The sequence below is a fragment of the Rhinoraja longicauda genome, chromosome 40 (assembly GCF_053455715.1).
Source record: "Rhinoraja longicauda isolate Sanriku21f chromosome 40, sRhiLon1.1, whole genome shotgun sequence".
NCBI lineage: Eukaryota > Metazoa > Chordata > Chondrichthyes > Rajiformes > Arhynchobatidae > Rhinoraja > Rhinoraja longicauda.
The window spans coordinates 3,457,182-3,477,984 of record NC_135992.1 but is presented as its reverse complement, the minus strand read 5'-3'; the positions used below and the strand labels follow the sequence as shown (position 1 = coordinate 3,477,984).

Here is a 20,803-nt window from a genome sequence, read left to right as displayed (position 1 = left end):
ATCTAAATCTAAAAAATCTATTCCATGTTAACCAAACCATTTTAACACATTCCATTTGTGGTTCCCCCCTAGTTCTCGGCAGTTCCCCCCATGCTGGGTCCTCCTTTGTCGCCCCCCCCCCCCCCCCCCCACACTCATACCCTGGAATTTCCTGGAATTCCCAGAAAAGGGCAGGGATACTTCCGTTCCCAAGCCTATCCTGCTATATCCGAACGTCTATTGAGCCTCGGTTCTCAGTTCACTCTTTCCTACCTCAGCATTAAAGGTATAGGAAGGAACTGCAGGTGCTGGTTTAAACCGAAGACAGACACAAAGCGCAGGAGTAACTCAGCGGGACAGGCAGCATCTCTGGAGAGAAGGAATGGGTGACGCTTCAGTCTGAAGAAGGGTATCGACCCGAGCCGTCACCCATTCCTTCTCTCCAGAGATGCTGCCTGTCCCGCTGAGTTACTCCTGCTTTATGTGTATATGTCCAGTATTAAAGTTGTCCTCCCTTTTTTAAATTGGTATTGGTCTCATGTACCGAGACACAGTGGAAAACCTTACGCACTATCCCAGTCAATTCATACCACGCATGAGTACGTTCAAGTCAGACATAAGTACAGTGACACAGCGGTAGAGTTGCTGCCTCACAGCGCCAGAGACTCGGATCCTGACTAGGGGTGTTGTCTGTACAGAGTTCGTACGTTCTCCCCGTGACCACTTAGGTTTTCTCCGGATGCTCCGGTTTCCTCCCACGCTCCAAGGTCATGAAGGTTTGTAGGTTAATTGGCTTCTGTAAATTATCCCTCGTGTGTAGGATAGTGCTTGTGTACAGGATGATCACGAGTCAGCGTGGACCCTGTGGGCCGAAGGGCCTGGTTCCACGTTGTATCTCTGACTAAACTAAACTCAAGTACAATTAGTGCTAAGGGAAAACACAATCAGCAGCTGGAAACAAAGGAAAATCCATCAACCCACTTCATGGTGGGCCTGTGCAGAAACAAGGAACTGCAGGTGCTATTTTACACAAAAGGACACAAAGTGCTGGAGTAACTCAGCGGGTCAAGCAGCATCCCTGGAGAACATTGATAAGTGACGATTTTGGTGGGGACCCTTCTTCAAACTGATGATGCATTATGGTGTGACGGTTATAAAGAAAGTGCAGACTTGGAAAATAAAGTGCAAGGGCCACAATGAAGTGGGTTGGTGGATTTTCCTTGCTGTTTTCAATGGCTGATGGTATTCCCAAGAGTCTTTCCCTCCAGTGCTGGGTTTCCTGCCTCCTCCATTTGCTTGCTTGGTCAAACCTCCTTGGGTTTAGACCGAGGGACTCTTGAGTGTGCACGCACAATACAAGTTCACATGTCATAGGAGCAGATTTAGGCCAACAATTAACCATTGTTGAGGCAGCAGGCAGCCAGTCAATAGGACACAAAATGCTGGAGTAACTCAGCGGGTCAGGCAGCATCTCGGGAGAGAAGGAATGGGTGATTTAGATTATTTTTTTTCGATTTAGAGATACAGCGCGGAAACAGGCCCTTTGGCCCACCGAGTCCGCGCCGCCCAGCGATCCCCGCACATTAACACTATCCTACACACACTAGGGACAATTTTTACATTTTACCCAGTCAATTAACCTACATACCTGCACGTCTTTGCAGTGTGGGAGGAAACCGAAGATCTCAGAGAAAACCCGCGCAGGTCACGGGGAGAACGTACAAACTCCGTACAAACTCCTTCAGACAGAAAGGTCTCGACCCAAAACGTCACCCATTCCTTCTCTCCCGAGATGCTGCCTGACTCGCTGAGTTACTCTAGCACTTTGTGCCTACCTTCGATTTAAACCAGCACCTGCAGTTTTTCTTCCTACACCATCAATGGGACGTTGTTTTGGGAGCTGGTGGTCTTGTGGGAAGGCTAATTTGCTTAATTTAGAAAACATGACTTCTGCCTCTGTCTGTAGGCCAGTAGGAATGTTATCAGTGGCTTATAGGCAAAGAATTGTGGAAATGTTTCTTTATGCAGATGCAGGAAAAATGTTCCCAATGTTGGGGGAGTCCAGAACCAGGGGCCACAGTCTAAGAATAAAGGGAGGCCATTTGAAACTGAGATGAGAAAAAACTTTTTTACCCAGAGAGTTAGGAATTTGTGGAATTCTCTGCCACAGAAGGCAGTGGAGGCCAATTCACTGGATGAATTTAAAAGAGATTAGATAGAGCTCTATGGGCTAGCAGAATCAAGGGATATGGGGAGAAGGCAGGCACGGGTTACTGATTGTGGATGATCAGCCATGATCACAATGAATGGCGGTGCTGGCTCGAAGGGCCAAATGGCCTCCTCCTGCACCTATTTTCTATGTTTCTATGTATAGGGTTGTCTACCATGTGACTAACTGTCAGGAAATTGCAGCAACAGATGACAATATGGGTTAAGAAAGCTAACGCCTCTATTCCCTCAGAAACTAAGGAAATTCAGTAGGTGTAGGAAGGAACTGCAGGTGCTGGTTTACACCGAAGATAGACACAAAATGCTGGAGTAACTCAGTGGGTCTGCCAGCAAATCTCTGGAGAAAAGGAATAGGTGATGTTTTGGGTCGAGACCCTTATTCAGACTGAGAGTCTGGGGAGCGGGAAACTAGAGATGTGAAAAGGTGCAAAGAACGTGGTTGAAGAGCCAAAGAGCAGGACGAATCACGGACGGGTGGAACGAGAGAGGGTGTCGCAGAACTCTCGAAGGATAGAGGAGAACCTCTTCAAAGTAGACATACCTTGAGGAGAAATTCAGCAGGGCTCCACTAACTTCCACTAATTTAGACTTTACTTTAGAGATACAACACGGCAACAGGCCCTTCGGCCCATCGAGTCCACGCCAACCAGCAATCACCCCGCACACTAGCACTATTCTACACACGAGGAACAATTTACAATTTTACCGAAGCCAATTAACCTACAAACCTGTGTGACTTTCAAGTGTGGGAGGAAACTGGAGCACCCGGAGAAAACCCACGCGGGTCACGGGGAGAACGCACAAACTCCGTACAGACAGCACCCGTAGTGAGGATGGAACCCGCGTCTCTGGCGTCGTGAGGTAGCAACTCTACCACTGCTCCGTAGAAAGCATCCTATCAGGATGCATCGCAGCTTGGCCTGGCCACTCTTATGGCCCAGGGTCACAGGAAATTGCAAAATTATGGATGTAGCCCAGTCCATCACGCAGCCCAGTCCATCACGCAGCCCAGCCCCCCTGCCTCTCATCCCTGTACACCCACTCCATCTACATGTTATGCTGCCTCCGGGAAGCAGCCAACATCATCAAGGACCACTCACACCGTGGTCATTCCCTCTTCCCTATTCCATCGGGCAGAAGATATCAAAAGCATGAAAGTACCTGCCACCACATTCAGGAACAGCTTCTTTCCCGCTGTGATCAGATTACTGAACAGATATGAGAGGAATGATAGGAAATGAATTCTTCCAACCAACCTCATTGCAACCCTTGAACTTTTTTTATTTTCACTTTCTCTGTAGCTGTAACACTATATTCAGCACTCTGTTTATTTTCTCTTCTGTGCCCATTTAGAGTATGATCTGCCTGGACAGAATGCAAAACAAAGCTTTTCACTGTACACATGACAATATGGTGGTGCTTTTATTAATAAATCAATACTAAAACAATATTATTTTTCAATAATAAACCAATACCAAATTTTTGTTAGGTGGTTGAAACCCAATTAAGAGAGAGTTGCTGAAATTGTACAAGGCCGTAGCCCCCGGGCTCGGCTGCTGATTTGGTCTCAGCGCCCAAAGAGAGAGATGCCCTGCTCTACTCTGTCTCTGCACCACAGCTCCTAAACCACCCCCGCTCCTGATCCTCTCACTCCTGATCCTCTCACTCCTGATTCACTTCTGTTCCTGATCCACTTCCACTCCTGATCAACTCTCGCTCCTGATCCACTTCCACTCCTGATCAACGTGAACTTTTGCTCCTGATCCACTCCACCTCTTGATTCACGCTTGCTCCTGATCCACTCCTGGTCTTGATCCACTCCCACTCCTGATCCACTCTCGCTCCTGATCCACTTCCACTCCTGATCAACGTGAACTTTTGCTTCTGATCCACTCCCGCTCCTGATCCACTCCAGCTCCTGATCCACTCCAGCTCCTGATCCACTCTCGCTCCTGATCCACTCCAGCTCCTGATCCATTTCAGCTCAGATCCATGCATGCTGCCACTCAGCTCCGCCTGTACTCCGGCTCCGCTCCGCCCGTACTCCGGCTCCGCTCCGCCTGTACTCCGGCGCTGTTCCGCCTGTACTCTGGCGCTGCTCCGCCTGTACTCCGGCTCTGCTCCGCCTGTACTCCGGCTCTGCTCCGCCTGTACTCCGGCGCTGCTCAGCCTGTACTCCGGCTCCGATCCGCCTGTACTCCGGCTCCGCTCCGCCTGTACTCCGGCGCTGCTCCGCCTGTACTCCGGCGCTGTTCCGCCTGTACTCCGGCGCTGTTCCGCCTGAACTCCGGCGCTGCTCCGCCTGTACTCCGGCTCCGCTCCGCCTGTACTCCGGCGCTGCTCCGCCTGTACTCCGGCGCTGTTCCGCCTGTACTCCGGCGCTGTTCCGCCTGTACTCCGGCGCTGTTCCGCCTGTACTCCGGCGCTGCTCCGCCTGTACTCCGGCGCTGCTCCGCCTGTACTCCGGCGCTGTTCCGCCTGTACTCCGGCGCTGCTCCGCCTGTACTCCGGCGCTGCTGCAGCTGACCATGTGGGGCAGCCACTGACCTACGTTTCTGCGGGCAGGTTTTCGACAACACTCCGGCCGCTTTGGACGGGACGCTGGCCGCGGGCGACGAGCTCCTCGGAGTGACCGGGAAACCGGTGAAGGGGAAGACCAAAGTGGAGGTGGCCAAGATGATTCAGGCTGTGAAGGTGAGGGGGGGTGCGGGGTGGATCTCAGGCCAGGGGTGGGGTCATGCGATGGCAATGAGAGTGCGATTGCCCAACGTGCTGGGGGATGGGGAGGATGCTTGGGATGGAAAGCCCGCTGGTGTGGCAGAGTGGAGGCTGTACTGAACAGGGTGGGTGGACACAAAACGCTGGAGTAACTCAGCGGGGTCAGGCAGCATCTCTGGAGCAAAGGAATGGGTGACGTTTCGGGTCGAGACCCTTCTTCAGACTGATGACAGGTCAGTGGGCCTACTCCCCTGACACCAGTCTGAAGAAGGGTCTGGACCCAAAACGTCACCCATTCCTTCTCTCCAGGATGCTGCCTGACCTGCTGAGGTACTCCAGCATTTTGTGTCTCCCTTCGATTTAAACCAGCATCTGCAGTTCTTTCCAACACGTCAGTGGAAGGGAGATTGGTTGTGTCTACAATTCCTTGCAATTCTCTATTGTGCATTCCAATACAGATGCTCCTCGGCTTACGATGCTTCGACTTACGATATCTCGACTTTACGATGGTGCAAAAGAGATACAAATTCAGTAGAAACCGTACTTCGAATTTTGACCTTTTCCTGGCTAGTGACATGCATTTTCGACTTGCGATATTTTCGGTTTACGATGGGTTTATCGTAAGTCGAGGAGCACCTGTGCCATTTTTGTAAATGTCCATAATTTTTCATCTATTCTTTTAACGTCCGAAAGGGAGAAGTTACGATTCATTACAATAAACTCCAGGCTGATCCGAAGCAAGGCAAAACCTTAGACATCGGTAAGTGGTGTTATCTGTTCAGAGTGCCAATGTAAAATGTCCCCGTATTCCCTGCCCACCCTCACCACCCTTCGCCTTGGCACCGTCTGCCACCCACACCCTTCCTGCTGTGCTCACCCTGCCCCTTGACTTCATGTCGGGAGCAGCACCACGTGTTATGAAGGTGGCGTGTTGTGGTTTAGAGTCCCCACTGGTCGCGGGGCATTGGTTTCGAACCACTCTTGCTGTGAAGTTGCCGTATTTGCCCATTAAACTCCTGTCACAAAGTCCATGCTTGATCTGTTCGTGTAATGATATTTTTACTGTGTGGCGTTCTGCAGAAAGTATCCCGACCTAAAGCGTCGTCTATCCGTGTCCTCCACAGATGCTGATTGACCCGCTGAGTTACTCCAGCACTTTGTATTCTCCGCTCTATCCCGTCAACACCTTCTATGAAAATCTGGCTCAGAAATAGAACTATTTAAACTCTGCCATCGCAGGGGGTATGGGGAGAAACGGGGTACTGATTGAGAATGATCAGCCATGATCACATTGAATGGCGGTGCTGGCTCGAAGGGCCGAATGGCCTACTCCTGCCCCTATTGTCTATTGTCTAATTATGGGGAATAATCTATCGTGACAGATGATTGATATTTTTTAATGTGTCTGTCTTTTTTTACCCATTACTCCACTTTCTGTAGTCCAGTGTTGCTTTCCCTCCGAGTTGGAATTTCGCAGTTTCCGGCTCCATCCTTCCTGGTTTTTTGAGGCCCCTGGCCACTTTTATCCTGGTGGTGGAGTCGCTGTCTGTTTCTGGCAAGCTGCGGCAAAACCATTTTGAGAGTTAGAGTCGGAGTTTAGTTTATTGTCACGTGTACCGAGGTACAGTGAAAAGCCTCTGTTGCGTGGCGGTAAGACAATTCATGATTACAATCCAGCCGTCCACAGTGTACAGGTACACGATAAAGGGAATAATGTGAATAACGTTTAGTGCAGGATAAAGTCAGTAAAGTCCGATCAAAGATTGTCCAGGTTGAGTAGGAAACCAACTGCAGATGCTGGTACAAATCGAAGGTATCACAAAAAGCTGGAGTAACTCAGCGGGTCAGGCAGCATCTCAGGAGAGAAGGAATGGGTGACGTTTCGGGTCACCCGAAACGTCACCCATTCCTTCTCTCCTGAGATGCTGCCTGACCCGCTGAGTTACTCCAGCTTTTTGTGATACCAAAGATTGTCCATGGGTCTCCAATGAGGTAGATGGGAGGTCAGGACCGCTCCCTAGTTGGTGATAGGATGGTTCAGTTGCCTGATAACGGCTGGGATGAAACTTTCCCTGAATCTGGAGGTGTGCGTTTTCACGTTTCTGTACCTCTTTCCTGATGGGAGAGGGGAGAAGAAGGAATGAGACTTGTCGTTGATTATGCTGGTGGCCTTGCCTAAGCAGCGTGAAGTGTAGATGGAGTCGATGGAACGGTTCTGATCAGTCTGAACTAGAGTCCTGACTCGAATTGTCATCTGCCCATTCCATTCACATCCTGAAACATCGTCTATCCATGTTCTCCAGAGATGCTACCTGACCCGCCGGCTTCCTCCAGCACTTTGTTCTTGTTTTGCTCAAGACCCCAACATCTGCAGTCTCTTGTGTCTCCCAGTCCAGTTAATGGTGGCCGGTTGCTGTTGGCAGTGGGCAGATAGATCCCTCATCGGACAACGAAGGATGAGAGGGGGTCTTATAGAAGGATGAGAGGGGGATCTTATAGAGACATATAAAATTATAAAAGGACTGGACAAGATAGATGCAGGAAAAAAATGTTCCCAATGTTGGGGGAGTCCAGAACCAGGGGCCACAGTTTTAGAATAAAGGGGAGGCCATTTAAAATGGAGGTGAGAAAGAACTTTTTCACCCAGAGAGTTGTGAATTTGTGGAATTCTCTGCCACAGAGGGCAGTGGAGGCCAAATCACTGGATGGATTTAAGAGAGAGTTAGATAGAGCTCTAGGGGCTAGCGGAATCAAGGGATATGGGGAGAAGGCAGGCACGCGTTACTGATTGTGGATGATCACAGTGAATGGCGGTGCAGGCTCGAAGGGCCGAATGGCCTCCTCCTGCACCTATTTACTATATTTCTATGTTTCTAACTACGTTCTACTTGAGGAGGTCAGGGAGGTGGTGTGAATGCTCGGTCAGCGCTGACGGGCTGCCTTGTGTTTTGCAGTTCTGAAGAAGGTGAAACATCGGCTGGTGGAGAACATGAGTTCGGGCACCGCGGACGCGCTGGGCCTGAGCCGGGCCATTCTGTGCAACGGTGAGTGAGGCTGAGCACGGGGGGATGCTCAGGGAAGGCCAGTGGTGCAAGATGCAACCGCAGATGCTGCGTTATACGAAAGATAGATGTAAAATACTGGAGTAACACAGCGGGTCAGGCAGCATCTCTGGAGAGAAGGAATGGGTGACGTTTTGGGACCGAAACTTCACCCATTCCTTTCCTCCCGAGATGCTGCCTGACCCGCTGAGTTTCGTTTAGAGATGCAGCGCGGAAGCAGGCCCTTCAGCCCACCGATTCCACGCCGACCAGCGATCCCCGCACACTAACACTATCCTACACACACTGGAGACAATTTACAATTTTACCAAGCCAATTAACCTCCAAACCTGCACGTCTTTGGAGTGTGGGGGGAAACCAGAGCACCCGGAGAAAACCCACCCAGTCCACAGGGAGAACGTTCAAACTCCACACAAACAGCACCCCGAGTCAGGATCGAACCCAGGTCTCTGGTGCTGTAAGGCAACAACTCTACCGCTGAGCCACTGTGTCGCTCCAGCATTTTGTGCCAGCGATGGAATCTGGGTCGCAATGTGACAGGGGCACATGAGAGATAGGAGGAGGCCATTCGGCCATTCTCATGCCTGCTTCTCCATTCAATAAGACCATGATGATCCTTTACCCTTGTGCCTTATTTCCTGTATCCACCATGTGTCCCTTAATACAGGTGGTTCTGCAGTAACACAACGGTTGCATTCCGAAAAAAGCCTCCCACTATAGAACAATCATGTTATAATGTCCATTGTGAAAATGGTGGGAAGGAATAGGGAGTAGAGAGTTTCAGACCGGCAATAACAAAGTTATTGTTCCCACAGAATATTCAAAAATAATCACTGGATGGATTTAAGAGAGAGTTAGATAGAGCTCTTGGGGCTAGTGGAATCAAGGGATATGGGGAGAAGGCAGGCACGGGGTATTGATTGTGGATGATCAGCCATGATCACAATGAATGGCGGTGCTGGCTCGAAGGGCCGAATGGCCTCCTCCTGCACCTAGTTTCTATGTTTAAAAATAAAGGTCCTTTTTCAACAGCAATAAGTTGATTTTTGTTACTGCAAGCTAAAGATACTAGGGGCTGTTTGTTACATTGTGTAATAGAGCATCATTGTACAAGTGTCACTAGAAGTAATCGCTTGTCAATTCCATGGCCTTCCATGGTGACACTGACATTAAGAGACAATGGTGTCTGGGTACAGCAGACAGATTGCACGGAAACAGTCTTTTTCCTCAATACTGTTTAAATCTAGGACTGCTTTTTTTCTTCTAAGGTAGGCACAAAATGCTGGAGTAACTCAGCGGGTCAGGCAGCGTGTCGGGAGAAAAGGGATGGGTGACGTTTCGGGTCGAGACCCTTCTTCAGACTGAGTCAGATTGAGTCTGAAGAAGGCGGCACGGTGGCGCAGCGGTAAAGTTGCTGCCTTACAGCGAATGCAGCGCCGGAGACTCGGGTTCGATCCTGACTACGGGCGCCGTCTGTACGGAGTTTGTACGTTCTCCCCGTGACCTCCGAGATCTTCGGTTTCCTCCCACACTCCAAAGACGTACAGGTTTGTAGGTTAATTGACTGGGTAAATGTAAAAATTGTCCTTGGTGTGTGTAGGATAGTGTTAATGTGCGGGGATCGCTGGGCGGCGCGGACTCGGTGGGCCGAAGGGCCTGTTTCCGCGCTGTATATCTAAATCTAAGGGTCTCGAGCCGAAACGTCACCCATTCCTTCTCTCCCGAGATGCTGCCTGACCCGCTGAGTTACTCCAGCATTTTGTGTCTACCTTCGATATTTTTTTTCCCCACAGCTTTTTTTCTGCTTGACAATTTCCAGAGTAACTTTTAAGTTGTTCTCTGGTTCCTGATCAAAATGGCATTATTATCAATTGGGCCCGCGTAATAGAAATAGCGTTCCCCAATTCTCCCCGCGTGATATACAGTTTGTGTTATCGCAGAACGTCCTCTGTGCAAAGGTTCACTGATTTCTGGGAATGAGCCCAAGGAGAGGGTAGATTTAGATTTAGAGATACAGCGCGGAAACAGGCCCTTCGGCCCACCGAGTCCGTGCCGCCCAGCGATCCCCGCACACTAACACTATCCTACACCCACTAGGGACAATTTTTTATTTATTTTGACATTTACCCAGTCAATTAACCTACATACCTGCACGTCTTTGGAGTGTGGGAGGAAACCGAAGATCTCAGAGAAAACCCACGCAGGTCACGGGGAGAACGTACAAACTCCGTACAGACGGCTCCTGTAGTCAGGATCGAACCTGAGTCTCCGGCGCTGCGTTCGCTGTAAGGCAGCAACTCTACCGCTGCGCCACCGCGCGCGCCGCTCACAGAAGGAGTACACTCAGGCCTTGCCTGTGCCCATTGACACAGAGCTCCGCTGCCTCACCCAACCTTCGAGCATAAAACCCACGGCCCCACAGAGATGGGTGGGGGAGCGAAACTGGGGTTTAGTCAGTGGAGTAAAGGAGTGACAACAAGTTGGAAAGGGTGCAGAGAAGATTTACCAGGATGTTGCCAGGACTCGAGGGTCTGAGCAATCGGGAGCAGTTGAACAGGCTAGGACTCCATTCCCTGGAGCGTCGGATTTAGTATGGGTGTTAGAGGTTATGGGGAGAAGGCAGGAGAATGGGGTTAAGAGGGAAAGATAGATCAGGCATGGTTGAACGGCGGAGTAGACTTGATGGGCCGAATGGCCTAATTCTGCTCCTATCACTGATCCTATGACTCTAACGGAGTTTATTATGTTTGATCGATGAGACTGACACTGGGACTCGATTCAGGGTTAATTGAGGTGTACCCAAGGTTAACGGGGGAGTGACTGTGGGTTCCATGCAGGGGCTGAGGGTGTGGGCTGTTCCAGTGTCAGTGGGAGAGTGAAACCTGACGCCTCCTGAACGCCCTTTCTTCCAGACGGACTGGTGAAGAAGCTGGAGGAGCTGGAGAGGACGGCGGAGCTGTACAAAGGTACCGGGGACCGGAGGAGAGGGTGGTGGGGGAGAGTGGGGGATGGCAGGCGGCGAGGGTCAGTGGTGGGGGAGGAGGCTGACAGGGGGTGAGGGTGCGTCAGAGGGCGGGGTGGGGAGGGCAAGAGGGTTGTGTTGTTGGAAGGTTCATGTTTTGTAACGTCAGGGAGAAGGCAGCGGAATGGGGGTTGTGGATGTGGGAGCGTGGGTGCTGGGAACAGGTGCACATTTGCCTTGGGTGCCAGGAACGTGGGTGCTGGGAACGTGGGTGTAGGTTTGCCCTGGGTGCTGGGAACGTGGGTGCTGGGAACGTGGGTGTAGGTTTGCCCTGGGTGCTGGGAACGTGGGTGCTGGGAACGTGGGTGTAGGTTTGCCCTGGGTCCTGGGAACGTGGGTGCTGGGAACGTGGGTGCAGGTTTGCCCTGGGTGCTGGGAACGTGGGTGCCTGGTGCTGGGAGCGTGTGTAGTGTACGAGTGCAGGCTGTGTGGGGTCAGGGTCTGTGGGGGAGTGTTGGGGTGCTCGTGGTGGGGGGAGGGCGGTGTGGGTCGGGTGCCGGGTGTGGTGAATGGGAGAGAGTGTGTGGTGTGGGACTGGGAGAGAGTGGGGGGGAGACAGTGGGTGCACGGTGAATGGGCGGGAGGGAGGGTGTCCTCTGGGTGTGGGGGAATGGGGCATCCAGTGTTCCCGAGCTCAGGAAGGAAAGACTTCGACCTCTCTGTTCGACGTGCTAAAATGTCTCCCGTTTCCCACGTACGACAGGGCTGATGGAGCACACAAAGAGGTTGCTGAGAGCGTTCTTCGAGCTGTCACAGACACACAGAGGTAACCCTGCCGCTCGCTGTGTTTATCCGTAGCTGGGTCCACTCCACTGCGGTGCTGCCCTACCGACTGGCAGACCTACGGCTCCCCTTCCTCAGGGCTCTGGGTGTTCAGTGGGCATTTCCCCAGCCAGCATGCTCGCTGGAATTTAGAAGATTGAGGGGGGATCTTATAGAAACGTACAAAATTCTTAAGGGGTTGGACAGGCTGGATGCAGGAAGATTGTTCCCGATGTTGGGGAAGTCCAGAACAAGGGGTCACAGTTTAAGGATAAGGGGGAAGTCTTTTAGGACCGAGATGAGAAAGTTTTTTTTCACACAGAGTGGTGAATCTGTGGAATTCTCTGCCACAGAAGGTAGTTGAGGCCAGTTCATTGGCTATATTTAAGAGGGAGTTAGATGTGGCCCTTGTGGCTAAAGGGATCAGGGGATATGGAGAGAAGGCAGGTACGGGATACTGAGTTGGATGATCAGCCATGATCATATTGAATGGCGGTGCAGGCTCGAAGGGCCGAATGGCCTACTCCTGCACCTATGTTTCTATGTACCTCCATCCGGTTTGCCCACCGTTGCAGCACTCCCCCGCGCACTGCCCCAGTGAGATGATACAGTTCAGGGCTGGGTGCATTTTATAATGGGAGAGGCTTGTGCTGTGCATGACCCAGGGAATAGACATAGAACGTGCACAGCACAGGAATAGGCCCTTCGGCCCACAATGTGTGTGCTGGTACCATGGCGCCAAGGTAGACTAATCTTCCCAGCCTGCATGTGATCCATATCGCTCCATTACCTGCATTCCCATGTGTCCATCTTTTAATACAACTATCGTACCTGCCTCCGACATCACCACCCAGGGCAGAGTGTTCCAGGCACCCACCAACCTCCGTAAAACAACTTTGCCCCCTCCCCTCCCCTCCCATCAGCTAAATTGGTGGTTTCCTGATTAATACGGGTGTCAGTGGTTATGGGGAGAAGGCAGGAGAATGGGGTTGAGAGGGAAAGATAGATCATGCAGGATTGAATGGTGGAGCAGACATGATGGGCTGAAAGGTCTACTTCTGCTCCTCGATCCAATGAACATAAAGCTATGCCCTCTAGTTCTTGACATCTCCACCCTGGGGCCTGCCTGCTTGCTGCTGCTGATCGGGGATGGCCTCGAAGGGCGGTCACAGTGGCGCAGCGGTAGAGTTGCTGCCTTACGGCGAATGCAAGCGCCGGAGACCCGGGTTCCATCCCGACTACGGGCGCCGTCTGTACGGAGTTTGTACGTTCTCCCCGTGACCTGCGTGGGTTTTCTCCGAGATCTTTGGTTTCCTACCGCACTCCAAAGACGTGCAGGTTTGTAGGTTAATTGGCTTGGTAAATGTGAAACTTGTCCCAAGTGTGTGTAGGATAATGTTTGTGTGCGGGGATCGCTGGTCGGCGCGGACCCGGTGGGCCGAAGGGCCTGTTTCCGCGCTGTATCTCTAAGCTAAACTAAACTAAACTAGATGGGCTGAAGGGCCTGTTTCCATGCTGTGCAGCTATGACTATGAGGATAAATTGGATTTGGGCACGGACAAGTGTTTAGGACTAGATACAGCACAGAAACAGGCCCTTCGGTGCATCGAGTCAGCGCCGACCAGCGATCCCCGCACACTAACACTATCCTACACACTAGGGACAATTATAATTCTTACTGAACCCAATTAATGTGCAAACCTGCAAGTCTTTGGAGTGTGGGAGGAAACTGGAGCACCCGGAGACAGCCCACGCAGGGCACACAGGGGTACAAACAGTGCCCGGAGTCAGGATGGAACCCGGGTCTCTGGTGCTGTAAGGCAGCAACTCTACTGCTGTGCCACCGTGCCAGCACCGACTCATTCGGTCATTGCCGCACCGAGCCGGCAGGGGGACACGCGGTTTGGCTTCAGTTCCCCGACGGGGGCCCTGTGGCGAGGGTTTGCAGCTGCAGTTGGCACTGTGAGCAGCCGTAGACTGATACAGTGTGGAAACAGGCCCCCCGGCCCAACCTGCCCACGCCGACCAACATGCCCCATCCACACTAGTCCCACCTGCCTGTGTCTGGCCCAACCCCTCTAAATCTGTCCTGTCCGTGTACCTGTCTAAATGTTTCTTCACCCCGATAGTCCCTGCCTCAGCTCCCTCCCCTGTTCCATACACCCTCCACCTTTTGTTCAGAAAAGGCTGCCCCTCGGGTACCTGTTACATTTTTCCTCCCCCCCGCCCCCCCCTTAAACTTATGTCCTCTGGTTCTCGATTCCCCGGCTGTGGGTCTAAGCCGTGTTGGTTTGTTTCAGCGTTCGGCAACGTGTTCTCGGTGATCGGCGTGAGGGAGCCACAGGCAGCCGCCAGTGAGGCCTTCGTCAAATTTGCAGAGGCTCACCGGAACATCGAAAAGTTTGGCATCCGGCTCCTGAAAACAGTGAAGCCCGTGAGTGTCAGCCGCGGCAATGACAGCCGGTTCATAAGGGACAGCAGCAGAATTAGGACGTTCGGCCCATCACGTCTACTCTGCCATTCAATCATGGCTGATCCGTCTCTCCGTCCCATTCTCCTGCCTTCTCCCCACAACTCCTGATACCCGCACTCATCCAGTTCCCACCCTGTTTCCTGTAAAAACTCTATCCCCTGATCCCAATTCCTCCGTCTAAGCTGCATCTGGCATCTGGTCTGTAGGTTAATTGACTGGGTAAATGTAAAAATTGTCCCTTGTGTGTATGATAGTGTTAGTGTGCGGGGATCGCTGGGCGGCGCGGACTCGGTGGGCCGAAGGGCCTGTTTCCGCGCTGTATCTCTAAATCTAAAAATCTAAATCTGCCCCCAGGATGAGGTGTTTCACACTAGGGCATCAGAGATGTCCTCATTCTTTAGGAAACGGGGGTTCCCCCCTTCCATTGTAGATGAGGCTCTCACTAGGGCCTCGTCGATATCCCGCAGCTCAGCTCATGCTCCCCCTCCCTCCATTCGTAACAAGGACAGAGTCCCCCTTGTCCTCACCTTCCACCCCATCAACCATCACATATAACAAATTATCCTCCAACATTTCCGCCACCTCCAACGGGATCCCACTACTGGCCACATCTTCCCATCCCCTCCCCTTTCTGCGTTCCACAGAGACCGTTCCCTCCAAAACTCCCTGGTCCACTCGTCCCTTCCCACCCAAACCACCCCCTCCCCGGGCACTTTCCCCTGCGATCGAAGGAGATGCAACACCTGTCCCTTTACCTCCCCCCTCAACTCCATCCAAGGACCCAAACTAAACCGAACTGAACTAAAATTAAAACTAAAACTAAAACTGAAGACAAAGGAAGCTGCAGAAACTGCGTGACGGCTGTTTGGGTTTGCAGATGCTGAGTGATCTGAACACGTACCTGCACAAGGCCATTCCTGACACCAAACTCACCATCAAGAAGTACCTGGATGTCAAGTTTGAGTATTTGGTACGTACACTCTGAAAGTTTGGATGGACACCACTCCTCAGTCCTGACTCCAACTGTTCCCAATTCCCTTCCCACCGCAGTGGTGCAGGCTCACAGCACCAGAAACCGGACCTCGGGTGCTGTCTGTGTAGAGTTTACACAATCTCCCTGTGACCGCATGGATTTCTCCTGGGTGCTCCGGTTTCCTCCCACATCCCACAGTGGCGCGATGATAGAGTTGCCGCCTCACAGTGCTAGAGACATGGGTCTGGTCCTGACTACGGGTGCTGTCTGTGTGGAGTTTGCACGTTCTCTCTGGGACCGCATGGGTTTTCTCCGGGTGCCCCGGTTTCCTCCCACACTCCAAACTGGGCGATCGCTTCGCTGAACACCTTCGCTCAGTCCTGATCTCCCGGTTGCTAAACACTTTAATTCTCCTTCCCAATCCCACACTGACCTTTCTGTCCTAGGTCTCCTCCATTGTCAGAGTGAGGCTAAACGCAAATTTAAGGAACCCTCCTAATTAGTCCCCTCCTAATTTTATACATCTCATATTCCGCTTGGGCATCAGTGGTTTGAATATTGATTTCTCTAACTTCAAGTAACCCCGGCATTCTCTCTCTCTCCATCCCTCTCCCATCCAAGTCGCACCAGCTTCTCGTTTTCACCCAACAAACACCTAACAATGGCCTGTTTCCTTTAATATAGGTACTTTTTGGCATCTCTTTCATTCATTGTATATCTCTCTACATCATCATCTATATCTCTCATTTCCTTTTCCCGTGACTTTCAGTCTGAAGGAGGGTCTCGACCCGAAACGTCACCCATTCCATCTCTCCAGAGATGCTGCCTGTCCCGCTGAGTTACTCCAGCTTTTTGTGTCTATCTCCCTGTAATCCTTTCCTATCGATGTAACTCAGCTTCCTATGAAAAGTTGCCCCTCAGCTTCCAATTAAATCTCTCCACTCTCACCTTAAACCTATGCCCTCTAATTCTTGATTCGCCCACTCTGGGTAAAAGACTCTATCCAGTCAACTGTACTAGTCCCCTCCTAATTTTATACATCTCTATAATATCGCCCCTCAACTGCCTGAGCTCCTAGGAATTAAGTCCCAGCCTGCCCAACCTCTCCCTGTAGCTCAGTCCCACGAGTCCTGGCAACATCCTCATAAATGATGAGGTAGCGCAGCGGTAGAGTTGCAGCCTTACAGCGAATGCAGCGCCGGAGACCCGGGTTCGATCCCGACTACGGGTGCTGTCTGTACGGAGTTTGTACGTTCTCCCCGTGACCTGCGTGGGTTTTCTCCGAGATCCTCGGTTTCCTCCCACAGTCCAAAGACGTACAGGTTTGTAGGTTAAATGGCTTGGTAAATGTAAAAATTGTCCCTAGTGGGTATAGGATAGTGTTAATGTGCGGGGATCGCTGGTCGGCGCGGACCCGGTGGGCCGAAAGGGCCTGTTTTGAATGCTGTATCTTTAAACTAAACTAAACGAAATCTTTTCTGCACTCTTTCCTATTTCACGAAGATCAAGGAAGGGTGGATGCCAAAATGGCCCAATGTTAGTTAGGGAAGAGCTAATAACGGAGGGATACAGGGTTGCAAACAGCGGAACCAGCAGGATAACTAGAGTGGGAAGGGAAGGAATGCAGGGGTCACTTGAAATTAGAGAAATCAACATTCAAACTGCTAGGTTTTAGCTTAGCTTAGAGATACAGCGTGGAAACAGCGATCCCCGCACATCAACACTATCCAATACCCACTAGGGACAATTTTTACGTTTACCAAGCCAATTAACTTACGTACCTGTACGTCTTTGGAGTTTGTAAGATACCCAAGTAAAATATGCGTGAGGTCTCACTCTGACAGTGGAGGAGGCCCAGGGCTTAAAGGTCAATTTGTGAATGGGCATTGGAGTTAAAATGTTTGGCAACCCGGAGATCAAACAGGCCAAGAGGGACTGAGCGTAGGTGTTCAGCGAAACGATCGGCCAGTCTGCGCTTGGCCTTGCCGATGTACAGAGCCCATACCGAGAACCATGTGGATGTAGGAGATGAGGTTGTCCACCACTCTCTCTCTGCAATTCAAGGGTTGTCCTTTGCTGAAAGCACGAGTGACATGTTAATTTTGTTCAGATGTTCAGCCTGCTGAGAAGTGCCTGGGACATGTTGTGAGAAATGGTTGTGGTGAGCAGCCGTGCTCCCTAACGCTGCCTCTTGTTTCTTGCAGTCGTACTGCCTGAAGGTGAAGGAGATGGATGACGAAGAGTACAGCTGCATTGTGAGTGATGGCGGCGGGTGGGGGTGGTGGGGCGTGAGTGAGGGGGGGTGTGGGTGAAGATGGTATGGGTGAGGGGGGCGTGTGAGGTGGGGGGGGCGTGGGTGAGGGGGGGGAGCGTGGGTGAGGTGGGGGGAGCGTGGGTGAGGGGGGGTTGTGGGTGAGGGCAGTATGGGTGAGGGGGGCATGTGAGGTGGGGGAGCGTGGGTGAGGGCAATATGGGTGAGGGGGGTGTGTGTGAGGTTGGTATGGTTGAAGGGGGTGCGTGTGAGGTGGGGGGTGTGGATGAGGGGGGGTGTGGGTGAGGGGGGCATGGGCGAGGTGGGGGTCATATGTGAGGTGGGGGGGCGTGTGTGAGGTGGGGGGGGGTGGGTGAGGTGGGGGGGCGTGTGTGAGGTGGGGGGGGGGTGGGTGAGGTGGGGGGGCGTGTGTGAGGTGAGGGGGGGTGTGTGAGGTGAGGGGGCATGTGAGGTGGGGGTGGTATGAGGTGGGGGGGGCGTGGATGAGGGGGGTGTGTGAGGTGGGGGGGCGTGCATGAGGTGGGTGGGTGAGGGGGGGCGTGCATGAGGTGGGTGGGTGAGGGGGGCGTGTGTGAGGTGGGGGGGCGTGTGAGGTGAGGGGGCGTGTGTGAGGTGGGGGGGGCGTGGGTGAGGTGGGGGGGGCGTGTGAGGTGGGGGGGTGTGGGTGAGGGGGGCGGCTATGGCTGTCAGGTCTGTCGCTCTGTGCAGCTGAGGCTGAGGGAAGCTGGCTAGGGTTGGGAGTGGGAATGAGTTGAAGGCAGACTACCATCAGCAACCTCTACACAGAGCTCTCGTCAGCTCGGGACGGGTGTCTGTTTATTATTATCTGCCACTTCTCTGCCCACTCTCCCAACCTGTCCAAGGACTGCAGAGTCCCTACTTTCTCTTCACTACCTGCTCATCCACCTATCTTTGTATAATCTGCAAACGTGGCCACAAAGCCTCCAATCCCCTCGTCCAAATCATTAACATACAACGTGAAGCGTAGCGGCCCCAACACCGAGCTCTGTGGAACTCCGCTAGTCACTGGCTGCCACCCAGAAAAATCCCCCTTTGCTGCCACCCTTTGCCTTCTCCCATCCAGCCAGCCTGCTATCCATGCTAGTGTCTGCCCTCTGATACCGTGGGCTCTCATCTTCCTCAGCAGCCTCACGTGTGGTACCTTATCAAAGGCCTTCTGAAAATCCAGGTAAACCACATCCACTGACTCCTCTGTCTATCCCGCTGTTTACTTTCTCAAAGAATTCCAACAGATTTACCCTATCTATTTCTCTCATGATCTTATACACCTCTATAAGATCACCCCTTATCTTCCTGCATTGTAAGAAATAGGGTCCTGGACTGCTCAACCTCCTCTGATAGCTCTGGCCCACCTGTTCTGGCCAAATCTTTGTAAATCTCTGTAACCTTTCCAGCTTGATGACATTCTGCCTCCTGTTGGCCAGGGCTTGTACTGCGGTGATTCTGACATGTACTGGAGGGATGTACTTGCAGTTTAGAGATACGGCGCGGAAACAGGCCCTTTCGGCCCACCAGGTCCGTGCCGACCAGCGATCCCCGCACATTAACACTATCCTACACGCACTGGGGACAGTTTTTACATTTACCAAGCCAATTAACCTCCAAACTGTACGTCTTTGGAGGAAACCGAAGATCTCGGAGAAATGTCACGGGGAGAGGATACAAACTCCGTACAGACAGCACCCGTAGTCGGGATGGAACCCGGGTCTCCGGCGCTGCATTCACTGTAAGACAGCAACTCTAACACAGCGCCACCTGTTGGAGAGTTACGGGCCTGATACGCTCTCGGCTTTGGTGGGGCTGTGCGTGTTGTGTCTGTCTGCCCGCGGGACTGAGCTGACCCCCCCCCCTTCTCTCTGCCCCACCCCAGGCTCTGCAGGAACCCCTGTACCGAGTCGGGACCGGCAACTACGAATACCGCCTGATCCTCCGGTGTCGGCAAGAGGCCAGAGCCCGCTTTGCCAAGATGAGGAAGGACGTCCTGGAGAAAATCGAACTTTTGGACCAGAAACATGGTTAGTCTTAACCAAAGATACTAGAGGAGCAAGATAGACCACTCGACCCTACGTCACGGCGCCATTTTAGTAGGCAGAAACCTGCAGAAACATTTTAAAAGAAAAATAACAAAAATCTGTGAGTTGATGAGATATATTCTGCATTTTAATGGTATCATCACACATACTGTTCCCCCACAACACTGATTACACTGCGAGAGGCAGAGCGAACGGCGGGTTTTGCTTACTAAAATGGCGGACGTTACGTTCCTTTGCGGACCGCACTTCAGTAAAGGCGATTTCAACAGAGTGGTCCTTCTTGTTCCTCTACTATCTTTGGTCTTAACTTCTAGTTGAACACTGCAGATGCTGGTTTACACCAAAGATAGACACAAAATGTTGGAGTAACTCAGCGGGTCAGGAGGCATCTCGGGAGAGAAGGAATGGGTGACGTTTCGGGTCGAGACCCATCTTCAGACTGACCACTTGTATCTTGACCACTGGATCCCAGCTCCTGGATCCCAGCCTTCTTCAGACTGGGATTCAGTTTGTTTCGGCAGCTTTAGAGCCAGATCAAGGAGACTTGTAGTCAGGCTCTTGTGGCCAGGTGTGACCGTGCTGTATCAGGCGTACCATGACAGGCATGACAGTGGCATGACACTGGCTTATCATGCATGCTGGCACTGTGCTAGGCGTGATGGTGCCAAGTTCGCGCCCACCAGCGATTTCGTGTTCTCCAGCACCTGGTTTGGGGTGAGGGTGGGGGTGAAGAGATTGGGGATGAGAGAGGATCAGGACAGGACCTGTGACAGGGTGGAATCCAAGAGAAGGTGGCTGACAAGGTGCTGGAGGTTTGTTAATGACACCTCGTGCGTGTGTGGAGAGAGAGGGGGACAAACCTGGAGCAGTAGGCTACAGAGGCCACCGGTTGCAGGAAATCTGTGACAACAGGTCAGGCAGCCTCTGGGGAGCCAGGACTTAAAAAGAAGAATTGGTCATCTGTAGCAACATTAGAAACGACAGGTGCCCAATGTGGGCAGCGGAGCGGCAATGGCGATGAATGGGGTTGTTGGTGAGGTGCCACCATGGAGCTTCTCCTTGCTGTGTTGAGTCTGAATCTCCAAATAAACTACATAGATGGGGGGCATTGGATTTGTCTTTTTTTCACTATTATTGTTTGTTTTATATGTGTTTTACACCGATCAGCCTAAACATTATGACCACTGACAGGCGAAGTGAATAACATCGATTATCTTGTTACAATGGCACCTGTCAAGGGGTGGGATATACTAGGCAGC

At 52.0% G+C, this 20,803-nt stretch overlaps 1 protein-coding gene across 1 annotated transcript in view; it reads left to right on the top strand.

The window, feature by feature from the left end:
* Nucleotides 1-20,803, top strand: part of pick1 (protein interacting with prkca 1) — a 37,907-nt gene that overhangs the window by 12,199 nt on the left and 4,905 nt on the right. The window contains exons 4-12 of the mRNA XM_078430394.1: nt 4,774-4,902; nt 5,620-5,686; nt 7,881-7,970; nt 10,901-10,954; nt 11,714-11,776; nt 14,073-14,206; nt 15,123-15,215; nt 17,423-17,473; nt 19,382-19,526. Of these exons, the coding sequence (XP_078286520.1) occupies nt 4,774-4,902; nt 5,620-5,686; nt 7,881-7,970; nt 10,901-10,954; nt 11,714-11,776; nt 14,073-14,206; nt 15,123-15,215; nt 17,423-17,473; nt 19,382-19,526 (826 nt within the window). The remainder of the gene's footprint in view (nt 1-4,773; nt 4,903-5,619; nt 5,687-7,880; nt 7,971-10,900; nt 10,955-11,713; nt 11,777-14,072; nt 14,207-15,122; nt 15,216-17,422; nt 17,474-19,381; nt 19,527-20,803) is intronic.